The sequence below is a fragment of the Lacerta agilis genome, chromosome 7 (assembly GCF_009819535.1).
Source record: "Lacerta agilis isolate rLacAgi1 chromosome 7, rLacAgi1.pri, whole genome shotgun sequence".
In the NCBI taxonomy this organism is placed as follows: domain Eukaryota; kingdom Metazoa; phylum Chordata; class Lepidosauria; order Squamata; family Lacertidae; genus Lacerta; species Lacerta agilis.
The window spans coordinates 45,894,134-45,910,460 of record NC_046318.1 but is presented as its reverse complement, the minus strand read 5'-3'; the positions used below and the strand labels follow the sequence as shown (position 1 = coordinate 45,910,460).

The window sequence follows — 16,327 nt, the reverse complement described above, 5'->3', positions numbered from 1 at the left end:
TATAGAATTGAAAGATCCTAAGTTTGGGGCATGTTTATCAATTTTGGGTTTTGGTATTTAAAGAATTGATTTTAATATACAAAATGGACCTACAACCTTCCCCTCAACTTGCTTTACTTGGAATAAAGACCATGTCTACTCCACCAGTTGCTCATAAATAACACTTAATGTTCTTCCTCTCAGCAGAAGGTAGGTGCACTACCTTGACCTTGAACATTGAAGCATGGTACTCCAAGCACGGACAATAGCCCTAGCTAAAAAGCTGATGTGCAAGATTCCTGCAACCAAAGGGAATTCTAACCCCTTTCTTATGTGTGTGTGACAACCGTTTTTGGAGTATATGCATCAAGATTATATTTATACCCATACACACCGAGATTGCATGGTAAAATATGGAAAGATTTTTTTGGAGTGTACTGTAAGAATCTGAGTTGATATTTTTAAGCAACATGGTTTGTGTGTTGTGAATATGTTGTTTTATGTGTGGTGTGAAAAATGAAAATTAATTTTAAAGGGGGGGATTAACCTGATCACCCTGTGCTAGACACTCAGAACTGACCTGTTCTCCAAAGGCAGCCTGACCAGCACAGAATAGAGTAGAACTATTACCACACATAACTTATATACTAAGCTTTTGTTAAAGCAACCTAATATTGCATTAGGCTACAGAGACAAGAGGCAACAATGACATGGTGCTGAGGGAATCTGCTCATTCTACTACCCAGTGTCTAATACCCTTTATGGGCAAGGTGCTTCAGGGCTGTGGCAATGCAGCTGCAGACACTCTTAGAAGAAAACTATTAGCTGTCCCACTCCAATACGGGTTCAGGATGTTTTTAACACAAAATCAGCCTTGGTTGCTCTTATGAATAATATTCCCCCAAGGAGAAATGAGGAGTGCAACTCTGTTGCTCTTGTTTATCTCTCTGCAGCTTTGATACCACTGACCATGGCACCTTCTGTGAGTTGATGTTGAAGGAACTTCTTCTCTGTGGTGGTTCCACTCCGATTTGTAGGGCCAGTCTCAGATAACAGTACTGAGCGACTATTTATCAGTACCCTAGTGATTTAGTTGTGGGGTACTGCACAACACTATATTATCCCCAATGTTATTAAACACTATATGAAGCCAACAGAAGCAATCATCAGGAGACTTGGGGCAGTGTCATCAATGTGCTAATGACACCCAGCTCTTTTGTTAATTCTGTCAAGAGGGCATGCATAAGATGAAGCAGTGCCTGGACTCAGGATGGGTAGGATGAGGATCAATAAAGTGAAGCTGAATCTTGCTGAGACAAGGATGCTCTGGATGACAGATTCCCATGCCTGAGAATTTGGGACTTGCCTGTTCTGAATTGGAACGCACTCTAAAGGAACATGCAGAGTTTAGGAGTATTTATGGAACAATCTTTGTCCAATGAGGCCCGTGTGGCCTCCATGGCAGAGAGCCTACCATCAGCTTTGGATGGTATGTCAACTGCACCCTTTCCTGGACAAGGATAGTTTGGGCACTGAGACGCATGAAGTGGTAACCCCATGTTTGGAGTGTTCAAATGTACAATGGCTTTTGAAGATGCACAGGTATTCCCATGGTTTCCAGGACTAGGCTTTGAAACAAGTGTTCAGGAGATAATTTAACAAAAAGCTCATATCTAAAATCAGATTAAGTTGGTAGTGGCCCAAGACCAATTTCCCCCTAAAACAGCACTTCCAATAAAAGTCGTCTTTATTTCTTACCATAAAATTTCCTTGGTAAGTTATTATTTTCAACATACTAGCAGCTCATTATTCTGACTTTTTATCCCAAATTTTGTTAAAGAACTGGAAAAAGTTTTTAAAAACTTTCTCAAGTGAATAATGATACAATCCAAAAAGCAGTAACAAATCTCTGAATAAAATAAATTAAACATATCAATTTTAAGATAGGCTACTTTTCATATAAGTGGCTGGAGTCTAGAAAATGGCAAAGTGGTACTCAGTATGCCATAGCTAGGAAGCCTCCAGATTGTGGCTACTTAAAGAGATTGTCCCTGTACTTAAGAGATTCTGGACAGCATTGAGAAAACCCCCGTGAATGTTCTTTTATGTAAACACTAGCTGGGGCTAGAATAGTATTGGGCTAGAAATTATTGGGGTTTTTCAGCTTTTAACATAGATTTAGTAAGCATAGAAGAAAAGTTATTTAACTCATCCAAAAAAGGGGGGGACACCACCCTATCCTTATTATCTGTATGTCAATACTTCAGCTTTTGTCCCAGTGCAATTTTTTTCTCTATGGTGTAACGCTTCTTTAAAAAATAACCAAACAAATGATGCAAAATGGCTCTTAATAGCTTTATCTCAAAGACAGTAACGTTTTTGCCAGATATCTGCAATATTTCTAATATTATGTGGAGGGAAAAACACCCCATATTAAAGTATTATAATATAACATGCTTTTTTGTTAGTTTAAATAAAAAGCATTTTAAAAATAAATTCAGGGGAAAGTAATACTGCTATACAGTTAAACTGGATACAAGCGTTCCCTTTTATTAACACTGAGACCACTGATGCAGCTTCTCCCCTCGCAGAAAGCAATGATGTGAACAAATTAGAGATTTCAAAGGTTCTCTTGACAAGATTCCTCAACAGCATTTTGGAACAGAGTTTCCTCATCCAGCTGAGGATTCTAAATACAAACAACAACAAAATTGGTTTAGAATTTTCCCCCAGACCAAGTTATTACACTCTACAGTTCAGCATGTACTCTGCATTAATTACTACTACAACAAAGAGCACAAAATGGGAAAATGTATATGAATAGTCTGTTAAATGATACAAGTGATCTTTTAGAAAAGAAGGCTGTCATTCCGTCAATTAACATGCTAGTAACAGCAAAATAGATTACTAAAAACTGGAACTTCCCCCAAAACATATCCACAACTGAATGGTTGCAAAATGTTGATTATGAGTGATGTTATGGCAATGATTCTTATCTAACCAGGACATTTAAAGGAAAAGCAAGCAATGTTGTTTTGGAACAGTATTTTTTACTTGAGATAATATTAAGGAGCAATTATTAGTTGCGTTATTTGGTATTAATTCAGGGGAAATTTAGGGGGTATAAAACAGAATTGGCTTTGACATGTTTTACTCAGAAATAACTCCAGTGAAATAAAATGAATCCTCCCCACTGAGAAAAAATGGATCCCCCCCCCAATTTTCCTAGTCTGCTTGACATCACTGGGCCGTTATCTAATAATACATAATAACAATAAAACCAAAATATAAGATACAAAATGAATTAGCAAATAGAACCATGAAGTCATCAAACACCTTACACTAGGAAGTTAAAAATCCTATACTGTACTTTTATCACAATAGTTTTATGTTTATTAAGGTTGGCAAAATGTTGTGTGTGTTTTGTTGAGAGTTGTGAAAGTACACATGCTTAAAGAGTATTTATTGCTGTTTGGATATTTGTATCTTTCTTTTCTTCCCAGGAGCAAAAGCCTGTGTACATTGTCTTCCCCTCCCTGCTTTTACCTTCACAACAGCCCTGTGAGGCAAGACAGGCTGAGAGTTGGTAGTTCAGACACCAAAGCTGTGAAACTGCACATATTTAAGAATATTTTTGCTTGTTATTTATCAGGATTTGCATGCTTTTTGTTTCATTTTAGTATTTTGCTGTAAATATCAGGGTTGTGGGAGAGTTGCCATATTTCAAAAAGTTAAAATCCAGACAGAGAAGCATTTTTTAGTTTTGAACTCTTTTTTCCCTTCAACATCACAAAGAAAATTGTTTATGAGATATTTCTGAGGGAAATGATTTTCCAGGACATTTCACCAATTTCCACCCAGACACTGCTTGCAGCTGCAGTATTCTGGATATGTCTAGGAAATTCTGGAAATATGGCAACCCTAGATTATTGGAACATTGCAGTTAAAGCAAGATGGGAACTGCTTTTCTGGATCTGAGCATGTTTCTTTTTGTTTACATTATCTGTGATATATATTTATATCTTGCTCTTCCAATGAGGAGCTCAAGGTTGTGTATATAATCCTCCCTTCCATCTTTGTAATGGGCCTGTAAGATACAGGTTAAGGTAATATATGTACTTAAGCCTAAATTCTTCCAACAGACTGCTGGGGGGATTGCAGAGGACCCAATCTAAGTAAAGTGTAACAGGTCCAGGAAATCCTGTTGGCATCCCAGCACCAGAGACTGTTCCCCAGCCAGGCAGCAGAAGTAAACAGTTGACATTTGACGGGGGGGGGGGGGGAGACTAGACCTGCTGAGACACCATCTGCCTTTCACTATCACCACAGCCATGCTGTCAGGCTACAGACCAGAGGAGAGGAGAGAAGCAGGGCTATCTATTCTCATCAGGTTTATTGAGACTGGCTGGTTCTCTCTCTACAGCAGTCATTCCATGAAGCTGCCTGAATTTAGCTGCTTGCTATATGAACTGTAACTTTTGAGAAGAGTGCCCAGGTCTGCTTTTCCTGTCCTTTCCCATCTCCTTTTCCTTGTGTGTCCTATCTTTTAAATTGTAAGCTTGAGGGTGGAGACTAGTGTATGTATGGTTTATTGAGGTATAAACTGACTTTGGAACCTTTATACCTAATAGCAGGGTAGAAGTGTTTTAAATGCACAAAATCCCCTAAGTGCTTTTCTAGCCTTTTCTCCAAATCTACCTAGGAAAGAGATTTCACTATTTACCAGGGCAACTGTAGAACTTCTAAGGCTTCTAGATAATTTAAATCTGGCAATCTGCTATAGAAGGTGCTTTTACCCAAATTAATCCAAGATGATTAGGGCTCTAATTTAGTCTTCCAGCATAGAGATTTAAAAATGTCAACATTTTAAATAGAGAGCAAGAACAAAAGAAAAGCTCTTACCATAAAATCTCCATACTCAAACTGGTGCCTTAGATTTAAATGGCCAACAAAATCTCTAGTAACCCGGTTAGGATCTCCCCATGGAAAAGAGACACAAATAGGACAGATCTTTAAAAGAGAGAGAGAGAATCAAGAGGCAGACAATTGCTCACATAAATTGCATAACTAGATAGTAGATCAACATTAGTTTCTATGAAAATCATACTACGTAAAAATACTTTAAAGTGGACATATTCTTAAAACAAAAGGATACTCCTGGAAGGAATGTGAATAGAAGAGATTAAACTTAAAAAGTTAACTACACATACTTTAAACGCTTTAAAAGAAATGACACTGAACATTTATGATTCTAAAGAAGATACTACTTGTCTATTTCTGCCCTTAATCTTAAGCAATCTTTTTACAAAACGAATCTTGGAAAATGGGACTTAAGACGAAAAGTTTTTTAAAGAGTGTATGTCTGTAATATCTCTCATTTAAACAATACTGGGCACTACTTGTAAACAGGGCACCATCCTGCCAAACGTGGGCACTCCTTAACTGCTTAGCACTTCCACTGAACTCAAATGGACTTAAATGTGTTTAATAGCAATGTATTGCTTGAGAAAAAATAGAATGAAGGGCAGTCCTTTAAGAAAACATATTGAATACTAAATAAAACAATGAAAATGGAAAACATGTCTTGTAATTACAGATCAAAGTACTTCAAAAAAGAGATCAAAAAAGGGAAAATGTCATTCAGTATAAAACTGAGGAAACTGCTGTAACTGCTAGATCCATCGCTGAAGGAAGAAGAGGGTAGCTCATTCTTTCTGAAAATATTGCTATTGTCATGTAATTAAGATAATTTCAAAAAAAATATGAGCTCTTAATTCACACATACTAGGATAAAATCTTCACAAACTTTCTTTTTTATATACACATACTCACTACTGGAACTAGTTGATAAAGGTGCCTATCATTACAGTGATCCAATAAGTTCTGCCTTGTAAAGTTACTTTCTTGACACAGAGGGCATTTGAATGTAGGCTGTCCACTAAAAACAAATATGAGAAAGAGGCACACATGGATGTAAATCCCTGCAACAGCACGTTGAACAATCTCACCCACAATCATTTCACTGTTAATTTTATCAAAAGGAAGAAATGCATAAAATGAGACCAAAACACATATTGAGGAACAGTAGCCACATTTGGACATAACAGTAGACCATGGCTAAATACTATGTGTATGAGACACAATGAGTCTTGGGCATGAATGATTCCCCTCCTCCCCCTGGGCATTCAGGAGGGAGAAAGCACACAGGCTTGAGGCTTGCTGTAGTGGATTCATGTAGCACTAAGTCAAAATTTAACATACAGTGGTAACCCCGTGTTACGCATGCGATCCATTCCAGATCGCGCTACGTAACACGAGCGTGCTTAGCACGAACACCCCCCCCCAAAAAAAACGGAAGTTCATGTGTTTTTGCACTTCTGCGCATGTGTGAAGTGCGCAGAACTCTTCTGCGCACCTGTACACACACGCGCATCATGCGCGCTCCGGGGAGGACTTCCGGGTCGCGTAAGTCAAACGTACGCAACATGGAGTGTACGCAACTGAAGGTGTGACTGTATTTGAATGCAGCTGGTATGTTCTAAGCAAGTATACAGTAAAGAGTGTGTGGAAGGAACAGCTGGATTAGCCAGTGTACATTTTGAAAATTGTCTCATTCACATGTACACTGCACAGAAATAACACCCACTTTATAATGAGACTAAAATCACCTTTAAATCTGTTCATTTGAAGAAGTCTCAATCCTCCCTTTTCTGAGGATCTTGGAAGTTCTGATTTAAAACCACTGAAATACCTCCTAATCTATTACATGGTTCCTTCCAATATGAACACATGTGGTCCAATACTCTAAATGTCTACTTAGAAGCAAACATGACTGAAGCAAATTCTATCAGAATCAAAGTAAGTGTGACCATGGTTGAGGCATAAACGGCAGCCTAATCCCTGGCATCTCTTCCTTTCTGTTGCCCAAGAGCTAGCTGATTTATTTAAGGAATTTATATATAGTCTGCTCCTAATATCCCAGGGCAGTTTACAGTGTGATTAAAAAACAAAAGAATAACAGAATATCTACTAAGCCAGGCATGTCCAACAGGTAGATCATGATCTACCAGTAGATCACTGGACGTCTGCAGTAGATCACTGGTAGATCATTGGCTCCCCCCAAAGCAGCTGAACTGTGGCTCCCCTAAAAAAAGCTTAACATTTTACTTCCTCCCTGAAAAAAACTCAACAACTTTGACCCAAACCCCCAAATGACCTGAACCCAAAAAAGGGGGTAGATCACTGCCACTTTATTTTTAACTCTGAGTAAATCACAGTCTCTTGGGAGCTGGCCACCCCTGTACTAAGCCAATGGAAGAGTGGTCATGCTGTTTATTTTTCAGTTTAAGGGGTTTTTCCGGGGGAGGGGGTTAGATTACCTAGTCTTTCAGCAGGATCTCTTTCATCTATCACCAGCAGCTTTTGCAGTAAATCACAGGATTACTTTGCACTGCTTCAAATATAAAAAGTGGTTTTCTTTGGAATATCTTTTTCTAAGAAACAGATCAAATTCCATTTTCCTGATTTTACCTGACCTAAATATATTATAAGGTATCACATACCTATTTATACTTCACCTTGACACAAATCTGTTTTAATAATTTAAATCTCAAATTTGAATTTTGATAAAATCCAAGAGTGTTTTGAATTCTGCCTTGTTTTGGAGTATATCTGAGGAACATTAACTGTAGCGTGATGTGCTTTGTGCTATCTTCACATTAGGGGTTTCCAATGCTCAAAAAGGCTGAAAACCACTTTTATACAAAATATTCAGGTTACTGATACAGGAAACACATATGTGAAAAGACCTGTCTAATGAATCAGATCTAAGTTAGGGGATGTTCAGAAACCCACGGTGTTTTAGGAGTTAATGGGCACCCCAGTTTGAGTGGCAGATACCCCTTGGGAGGCGGGACATTCCGCTCTTTAAAAGGAGGGAGGAGCCCTTAGTGTGAAGGGAGAGTGGTGACTGGAAGGAGGGTGTGGGGCCAGGTTAGGTTTAGGTTAGATTAGGACCGTTGAAGAAGTGTATATGTTGCTGAAAGGAAGAGTTTACACTGTTATGAAACCAAGCTTATGAACCATCACTGAAACCGTTATGTTCTGTAAGAAATAAAGACCTCTTATTGTTGAGCTAAGAAAATATCGTCGTTCATTTGGTCCAGCGAGTTATATAGGCTCTTGAGGAGGTGAACTCAGGGAAAGGACAAAACTAAACTGAAGGGTGATAGTTTGTGTCTTGGAGTTCCCTCAGGAGGGGCTAGCGGGCGGAAACCCTGGTATTGCCACAGAGTTGCTAAGAGGGCTTAGCTAACTGGTATAGTGAAGGGATCTAATAAGGAGAGACCCTGAACTGTAGGCAAAGGAGAGGTTAACCCCTGAAGCCCTGAGCAGAGGATATAACCGGCCACGGCCGCTGGACAGGAAAACTCCCGTTACTAAGGGATCCCCAGATTATAGATAAAAGGGGATTGAAATAACAGATGGACCTCAGAGGGACAGGTGGGGTGCATTGTAATTTGACCCAGAACACCTGATTAAAAATATTCACTTAGTAACGAGGGGAGAGTCTGAAGTGGAGGTTCGTCGCAACCTGACGGTAGATAAAGCAAGCCAAATGAGCCCCAGTCCAAACCCCTGGGAGGCAGTCAATGCATGCATAAAGTTCTGATGAGAAATAGTTTTTTTATTTACTTTGTCACCTGGTAATCTAATACCTGACACTGAAATCAGTAAGGAAGCATCTCCTCATTCAAAGCTGGGGATGCACACATTAAAGTCCCTGAATGAGCATATATCAGAGCCATTGGACTATGATATTTGTTTTGAAATTTGTCTTTTACTGAAGATTCCCTTCAAATGTTGGCACTCCTTCCCACCAATACCTAAGACCACATAGTTATTGATTTCAAAGGTGGTCCTACCTTGTAGCTTCTTCAGGAACATGGAGATTAGAGTTTTCTCCAACTTCCGAAGTAGAAGAGTCACTTCTAAAACTTCATACAAAGCGTAAAAATTTATTTTCAAATTAAATACAGAAGAGGTTGCAATTCAAAGCAGTATGATGAATAAATTAATTCCATTGATACTAGTGGGACTTACTTTCAAAAAATAAATGTTTAGAATTGGACTATAGATGTTCTTATCTAAATAAACATTTTTTAATTAAAAAAAATACTTCAGAAATATTCCATAAGGTTTTGGGTGGCCACCATGGATGAAGCTGAGCTTAGCTCCCATTCAAAAGTGCTGCTGCATGTCCATGGAAGTGCATCTGAGTGGAGCACAGTAAGTGGCACTGGGACCACCAAAGCAGTAGCAGAGAAGGATGTAGCGGCCATCTAAAGCAGGGCTGAGCCCTGCCTTTGTTTGAGATGGAGCACTATCACCATTATGCCAAGGGCCACTGAAGCCTGGTGCCTATACTGCAAACAAAACAAATGTTTGCAATACACAAGGTAATTATTTGTTGATTTAAATTGTGATTTTTGGCATTTCATAATCAGAACTAAGTTCCAAAGCCTAAAAGATAATTATAACATTGTGTCAGAAGTTCTCATTTGGATATAACATAATGAAGTGTACTTTACTGTCACACTTCAACCACCCTGTGAATAAATTCTAAGCTACATTGTTTAACAACTTCCACCATGCCAAATCTAAAGCCGGCAATATACAATAGTTTGGGACATTTTTTTAAAAAGCAAGCATTAAAATGTATGAAGCTACTTGCAAATAGGTATTTTTACCTGTTTCCTGTTGAATCCTGAGATATGTCTAAGCTTGGAATTACAGAAGAAACGCCATACTCATCTTGATACTTTTTACACGATTTATAGTGCTGTCTCATACGAGAGAATCTTATCTGTAAATAAAGTTGTGTCTCATTTAGAGTTGAATCTCATTTATGGGCAATCCTATAGTTACCTAAAAAATTACTCCTGTGACTAGTTGAGGAAAATCATGTCAACTAGTTTATACAACTTTCTTCAAAATTCTCTTGATTTGCAATACTGAAAGCTCATTCAACTAAGCATTAACACATATTTTCTTATATGCCTTATAAATATTTTTGTTTTACTGAGCTCAACACAGGAGTTGAACAACCTGATCAGGTGACAGATCATAAAACTCTACAGTAGTCTATGGTTTGAGCTTCCTAAGACCTTAAGATAGATAAAAAGTTAATGCACATATGCTTAGCTTCTTCTTTGTATATTTGGGGATTGCTTTAGCTTCAATCAGGTAATTCAAAGTGTATACTGGTTAAGATAGTCTTACAGTCACTGCTCAAGCCATTCTTGTACTTCCATGTCTTCTTGAGTATTATTAACAGTTTTAATTTAATAGAGTGCTCCCAAATCACAACAAAAAAGTGAAGGAATACATTCTATCAGTACCTAGTCGCAACACTTGTTTGTTATTCAATGTCAGAGTCTGCTTTTTCTCAGAATCTTCATAATGTAAAATGTGCTAGCAGATGATGGTGCACTGCCCACCTGTCTGCAATAAATATTATTTCAATGTAATCCTATGCATGTTTTCAAAAGGGCTTACTTCTAGATAAGCATACAGTTTCAGCCTCTACCCACTTTTAACACTATTTTACATCTACTATACCTGTTTGTCGCAGCATCTACAGCTCCCCACCAACTTCTTCATGTTGTTTTCAACATCTAAGGCTCTGTTAGGACGTGCTTTTTCTTTTCGGGTGACAATGCCTCTGCATAGTGGGCAATGTGTTCCACCTTCTTTCATAGCCATTAAGAAACATTTCCTGCAAAACCTGAACCCAAATATAAAGTTGAGTACAAAAATAAAGTTCTGCTATACCAATTAATAGTTATTCTAATCCCATTTTTATTACAGCATGCCGCTTTCACCGGTCTGTCATAACTCATACTCATGATTTAAAGTTGGGGAGAGCAGTGAAGCAGTGAAATTTGCAGATTACGGTATATATTGAGGATGGGAAAAATCCAAGCAGACTTCACAAACATATCAAAACTGTGTGAATAGGAAGTGGGGGTGACAAAGGAGGTTCAAAGTGAGGCACACTGAGACCAAAAAAACCCCTAACTTCAGGGGATCAAAACTGCCAGTTACTCACCAAGAAAGATATTGAGGGGTTATGACGAAGTACAAAATGAAAAATGAACCCAATGCACACCAGCTGTGAAAAGGGCAAACTGTACATCAAGGGTAATTACAGAAGACCTTCAAAATTAAACTGCCTTTAAAAAAAACAAACCTTTATATAGATCTGCACTTGAGCCAGATCTGAAATAGTAAGATACAGATAACTACCAGAGTGATTAGAGCACTTTTCTGATGAGAAAAGCCATTTGGGGCTTTTAATAGTGCAGAAGAAAAAGGCAAACGAGGGAGGATGGGTAGGAATCATTGTGTAGTTTTACAAAATTATGCTTATGTTGAAAAAGTTTAAGGAAGTTTTCTCCATTGCTCATAATATTAATACTCAAGGTCATCCAATGAAACTGAATGACAGAAGATTCAATACCTTCTTTTAAAAAAACTTATCACACAGCATGTAATGAATTTATGGAATTTGCTTTTATGAGATATGGTGCAGTAAGGCTATTCTTATATACATCCAAAAACGGGAATTATTTCCATTCTAATTAGCTTTAAGATTATCTGGGTTACAACACTGATGATGCTTAGTAAAGCTTTACCAAATGTTCGAATTTGTGCTGTGCATGAGAACAAATGGAACTCAAAAGGACTCAGTAGATGTATTTTAACAAGCAAGCACAAACTTCACGGAAGGCTTCTGTGGTGATTATTCAAGAAAAAGTATCTTATGCAGCATATACAAGAGTAGAAGCACTTACAAAAATTTATGAATTGGCACTTGTTTAGCATACGTTAAAGTAGTTTCATCCTCCTCAAAAGTGGGGTTAACAAGAGAACATCCTCCTTAAAAATACAAATGTTTACTGAGATCAGTTAGATAGGAAGAATATGAGAGAAGGGAGAAAATACATAATTAACGAGGGGCAAATAAAAATGGGCCAGAGACAGATACCTACACATGCTGACAAGCAGAAATCCTCACAGGCGTTTTAAACACATCTTGGCAAACAGGACAGTAATAATCATCTTCATTGAAACAAATAGTGGCAGGTTCCTCATTCATGGCAGCAAACTGTTGTACTTCTGAAAGAGCAATGGAACAATATACAGGTATAGAAAACAATTATCACCCTAAGTACTAGGAACAAGAGCACAAGGCAGTTTATCCTGTCTTTTGTCTTCACTTAATTATTCACTTCCTTGAGTACAGTATTTGAGAAGGCCACGAAAGCTTGCCCCTTAAGAGTACAGAAGAATGACATATATGACTTTGCAAGTGTGACTAAAACTTTGGGAACACACACCTCTCAGCTTTGTTTCACTATGTGCGAAACTACAGCTGCCTCCACTATGGATGAGGATGATACAAAGGCCCGAAGAGAAGAATGATTGGCCTTCTGGTGGTGGCAAAGGTACATTTAATTTTTGCAGTACAGAATGGGAGCTACCTACCAGTAACCTAGTGTTGTTTTGCCCCTACTGCTATGGCACAATGGAAGATTATAACGCCCTAAAAATGGGATGGAGAACTTGTAGCCCTCCTGGTTTTGTTGGCCTCAAACTCCCACCAGTTCCAGCCATAATAGCAGATGGTCAAGGTTTGTCTGAGGTGGTCTGAGATTTGTTTATATGAGCGTTTCCTTCTGTATCCTCCATTCTGTTCAGGTTATTTTCCATCAAAGCCCTTTTTTCACATGGCCCCATAACTCTGCTACACCCTCCTGCAAGATGGCTCCCTCTTGCAATCAATAAGAATACATATCTATTGGCGGCCTAATTCACCCGCCCTTTGACATTTTAGGCTGCGACCCAACACAAGTCTTACTTGCCCCCATGTAACGCAGGAGGGCTTACTTTGGAGTAAAAGGGTATTTATTCACGGCGAGCCTCACGCAAAATATATTATAGGCCATTATTTTGTTGTTTTCTAAATGCACTGAAAGCAACGTACCGGTGCTGGTTTTTGTTACCACTTCGTTAACTTTAAAAACTGAACGAAGCCGGCATGCAAATAATATGTTTTCATATTTATATTACGTACAATTAAAGGAAATCCCACCGTCGCGATACTGGGGGCGCGAGAAGGAGGCGAGGCCTTAAGGGCCCCGAAGAGGAAGAGGAACAGAGCGAGGCGACTCTTGAAGCCTCAGCCCCGCGCCGGCTTCTCGGCGTTTACCTCTCCGACAATCCGAATCCCGGCCCCCACCTCGCAAAAAACAAAACCACGCCCGCCCTTCGCCTCGAGGCGCGGCCTAGAACCCCAGCCACTACCTTTCGGGAGAACGGGAAGGTCGGTCGCAAGCCTCGGGGCCGGACCGGGATCTTCAAGGCTCCCGGAGGCCAAGCCGGTCAAACCGCCGCCGCCCTCCATGTAGGTCTTAGGCCGCCGCCGCGGCGGCCTCTTCCCAACAGGCAGGCCGGAGTTGCCATGGCAATAGTCCCCCCCCCTCCCCTCCGGCGTGAATTGTTATTGAACAAGAGTCGCCACCGCCGCCGCCGCCTCCTCTTCTCTCCTCCGCCTGCCTGGAGGCGACGCGGAAGCCGCTTTTTCGACCGCCAGTTTCTTTTACGCGCTGGCGGGCCTCCTCGCGAAAGGCTTAAAGTGGCACGTTTGTGAGGGGCTGGCCAAGACCTAAAATTTCACCACTGCCTTCCTGTCGCTTGAAGGTGCAAGAACTGGGCTCTCAAAAGAGTTTTAAGACGGTTTGTGGGGAATGGATATACGCACAGCACAACCCCCTTCAGTTCCGAAGCTCCCTTATGGAATGGCATATATACACCCTGCTCGCTTAACTGACCATAATATAAACCCCACTGAACACAGATTTGCTGCCTAGTTTAAAACACACACGGAGAGAGAACTGCACTGTGAAGTCTCTAGTCCTCTCGGTTTGGGGAAGAGGAAAAATATCAGGGGAAAACAGGATTCCGGACTGTGTTGTGAACGCAGACGGAAACGTTTAATTCATTAAATGCCTGCACATATTTTACCTTCCTTTCTTCAACCACTTCTCTTAGGTGTGGCTTGCGGATAGCGATTGAATTGGCTTTCTGTGCAGGGAAGAAGGCAAGGAGCTGGGCCATTGTGTCTCAAGCATGATTGTGTGTGCATGCTGGGTTTTTTGTTTTTGTTTCGGTGTAAATCGCATTGAGCCGTTTTAACAGACACGTGGACAAAGGAGATATAGAGTTTCAAAGGACACCCGATATCGGGTTATTATCAGCCCTGAGACCACAGTAGGCCCGCCTTGTGACCTAGGTGCCATGATGAGGCCTTGTCCGGAAGGGCGAAAAGAAACCTTGGGAGGCCCCATTTAGGTGGACTATGCTCCTCCTCCTCCTTTTCTAACATGTTGCTTTCTCCCATTGTTACCTCAGAAATTTGTGCTTCGGCGGCCAGTCTCTGCATGGGTGTCAAAATAGGGTTCTTGCTTAGGAGAGCCGAAGAGACACGGTCTTCTGAAAAGTTAGCCGCACGGTTCCCCAGCAGCTGCAGCAGCTCTCGCCGCCCTTCTGCTTCCTGAATTGCGACTGCCCTCTAATGGCTGCTTGCATGATACATGTGAGCTTGCTAGCAGCGTTTGCCGGCATTGTGGGAGAGGTGGACTGATCAGGGAACGGATAGATTGCTGATCAAAGCATGTCAGCTGAAACAGGTTTTAGGATGTTATCCCGTCAGTGCACAGGAAAGAAAGGCATGCCCAAGACAATAAGTCCTGGGGCCAGGATTACACATTGCTCCCTTCACGCACGTACAGCCAGTCTTAGATCGGGTGTGAAAGGATCTTGAAGAGCCAGCCAGGAATAGAAGACTGTAAATAGGGCAAAGTGTGTGACAAAATGGAAGGATGTTAAAGAATGGTTAAATTCGAAAAAGGCAGGATTAAGGTTTCACTCATATAAAAAGTATGCCATGACTAGTTTAAGAGTACATGTCAGATTCTCAATAGTTGATTTTGATAATATGGTGCTACTGAATTTTTAAAAGTTTTTATCTTTTGCAATAAGTGCTGTGTTGAAACACAAGCAGGCAGCAAATTTTTATGAAGAAAAATTATTTGAAGTAAAACATTCTAAATCACTCATTTAGTGACAAAGGATCCAATTTATATATATTTTAATATGATTTTCATCAAAATCTTCACACATAATTTACACATACTGCTTATTCTGAAATGGCCCATTATAAATTTATTTGTATATCTCTGCCTTTCAAGTTACCTTCCCACTGCTGAAACTTATTTAATTCAATGCAGGAATATAAACACATTTTATACTCTAGAGCTGAACATACTTGTCCTGAACAAATTCCCACTGATTTCAATAGAATATGTTTCTATACTTCCATAGGTCCTCAGCTTAATGCCTTGATCTTGAGCTACAGAATTGCCAACTGACCCACATGATTGAGCAGTTGGGTTCTGCTTGCCCTGGACCCAATGTAATGGTCATTGGGGTTGTTAGGCTATATGCCAGAGTCCCTTTTAATTCCTAGATCCAGCAAGAATTCAATTGTTGGAATAGCCAGGCCAGCTTCTTGGTGAGTTAATGCCCCACTTAGGGTAACAAAGTTAAGTGGCTTTGTGCCAGAAGGCAAATGAATGGGCACATGAATGTTGGTGAGAAGGTCAGAGGCAGAGTTGTGAGAGAGCTAGAAGCTGGAGGCAGGTTTCTGGCAGGAACCTGAGAAGGAGAACCATGCTTGATTTCTGCTTGAGTTCAAGGCTGTGGCTATGGGAGAAGCAAGACCTTCTGGGGTGCTGTAGGCTCAGGGCTGTATATGGGTGTAAGCAATACATAATCATTCCAAGAAATCCAAACCCTGGGAAAACAACCTGCAACCTCTGGAATCTCGCAGCGCTTGGAGATTAGGGTGGTGTGCAACATTATATACCAAATGTCCATTCTGTGCAAGATCCTAACCATTTTGATGCCTTCATGAGTGAGTGAATCCGTCAGAGCATTTAATATATAAGAATAGATTTCTCATAAAGTATTGACACCATTTCAAGTATTTATGTACAAATGTGCACTTTAATTCTTACAAAATATATTTACAGTTAACTGCATCAATGAAAAACACTTAGGTATTACTTAACCAATATATATATATGTATGTCATATTAGTCTGCTACAACAATTGAATACAGCGTGGAACAAAATAGGAAGGCACAACCAATCTCTTGTTAGGAGCTGCTGGTTTTGGCTTTACTACTTTCCCTCACTGAAAATTGGTACCTTATCTCCAAGC

General features: G+C 39.9%; 1 protein-coding gene across 1 annotated transcript; it reads right to left on the bottom strand.

The window, feature by feature from the left end:
* Positions 1 to 2,320: 2,320 nt before the first annotated feature.
* RNF138 (ring finger protein 138) lies at positions 2,321 to 13,521 on the bottom strand. Its single transcript, XM_033155105.1, is given in 9 exon segments — positions 2,321 to 2,668; positions 4,882 to 4,989; positions 5,812 to 5,917; positions 8,904 to 8,975; positions 9,729 to 9,844; positions 10,600 to 10,765; positions 12,033 to 12,159; positions 13,348 to 13,447; positions 13,450 to 13,521. Coding segments are annotated over 9 exon segments (921 nt in total). The 5' UTR covers positions 13,507 to 13,521; the 3' UTR covers positions 2,321 to 2,599.
* Between the last annotated feature and the right edge of the window lie 2,806 nt (positions 13,522 to 16,327).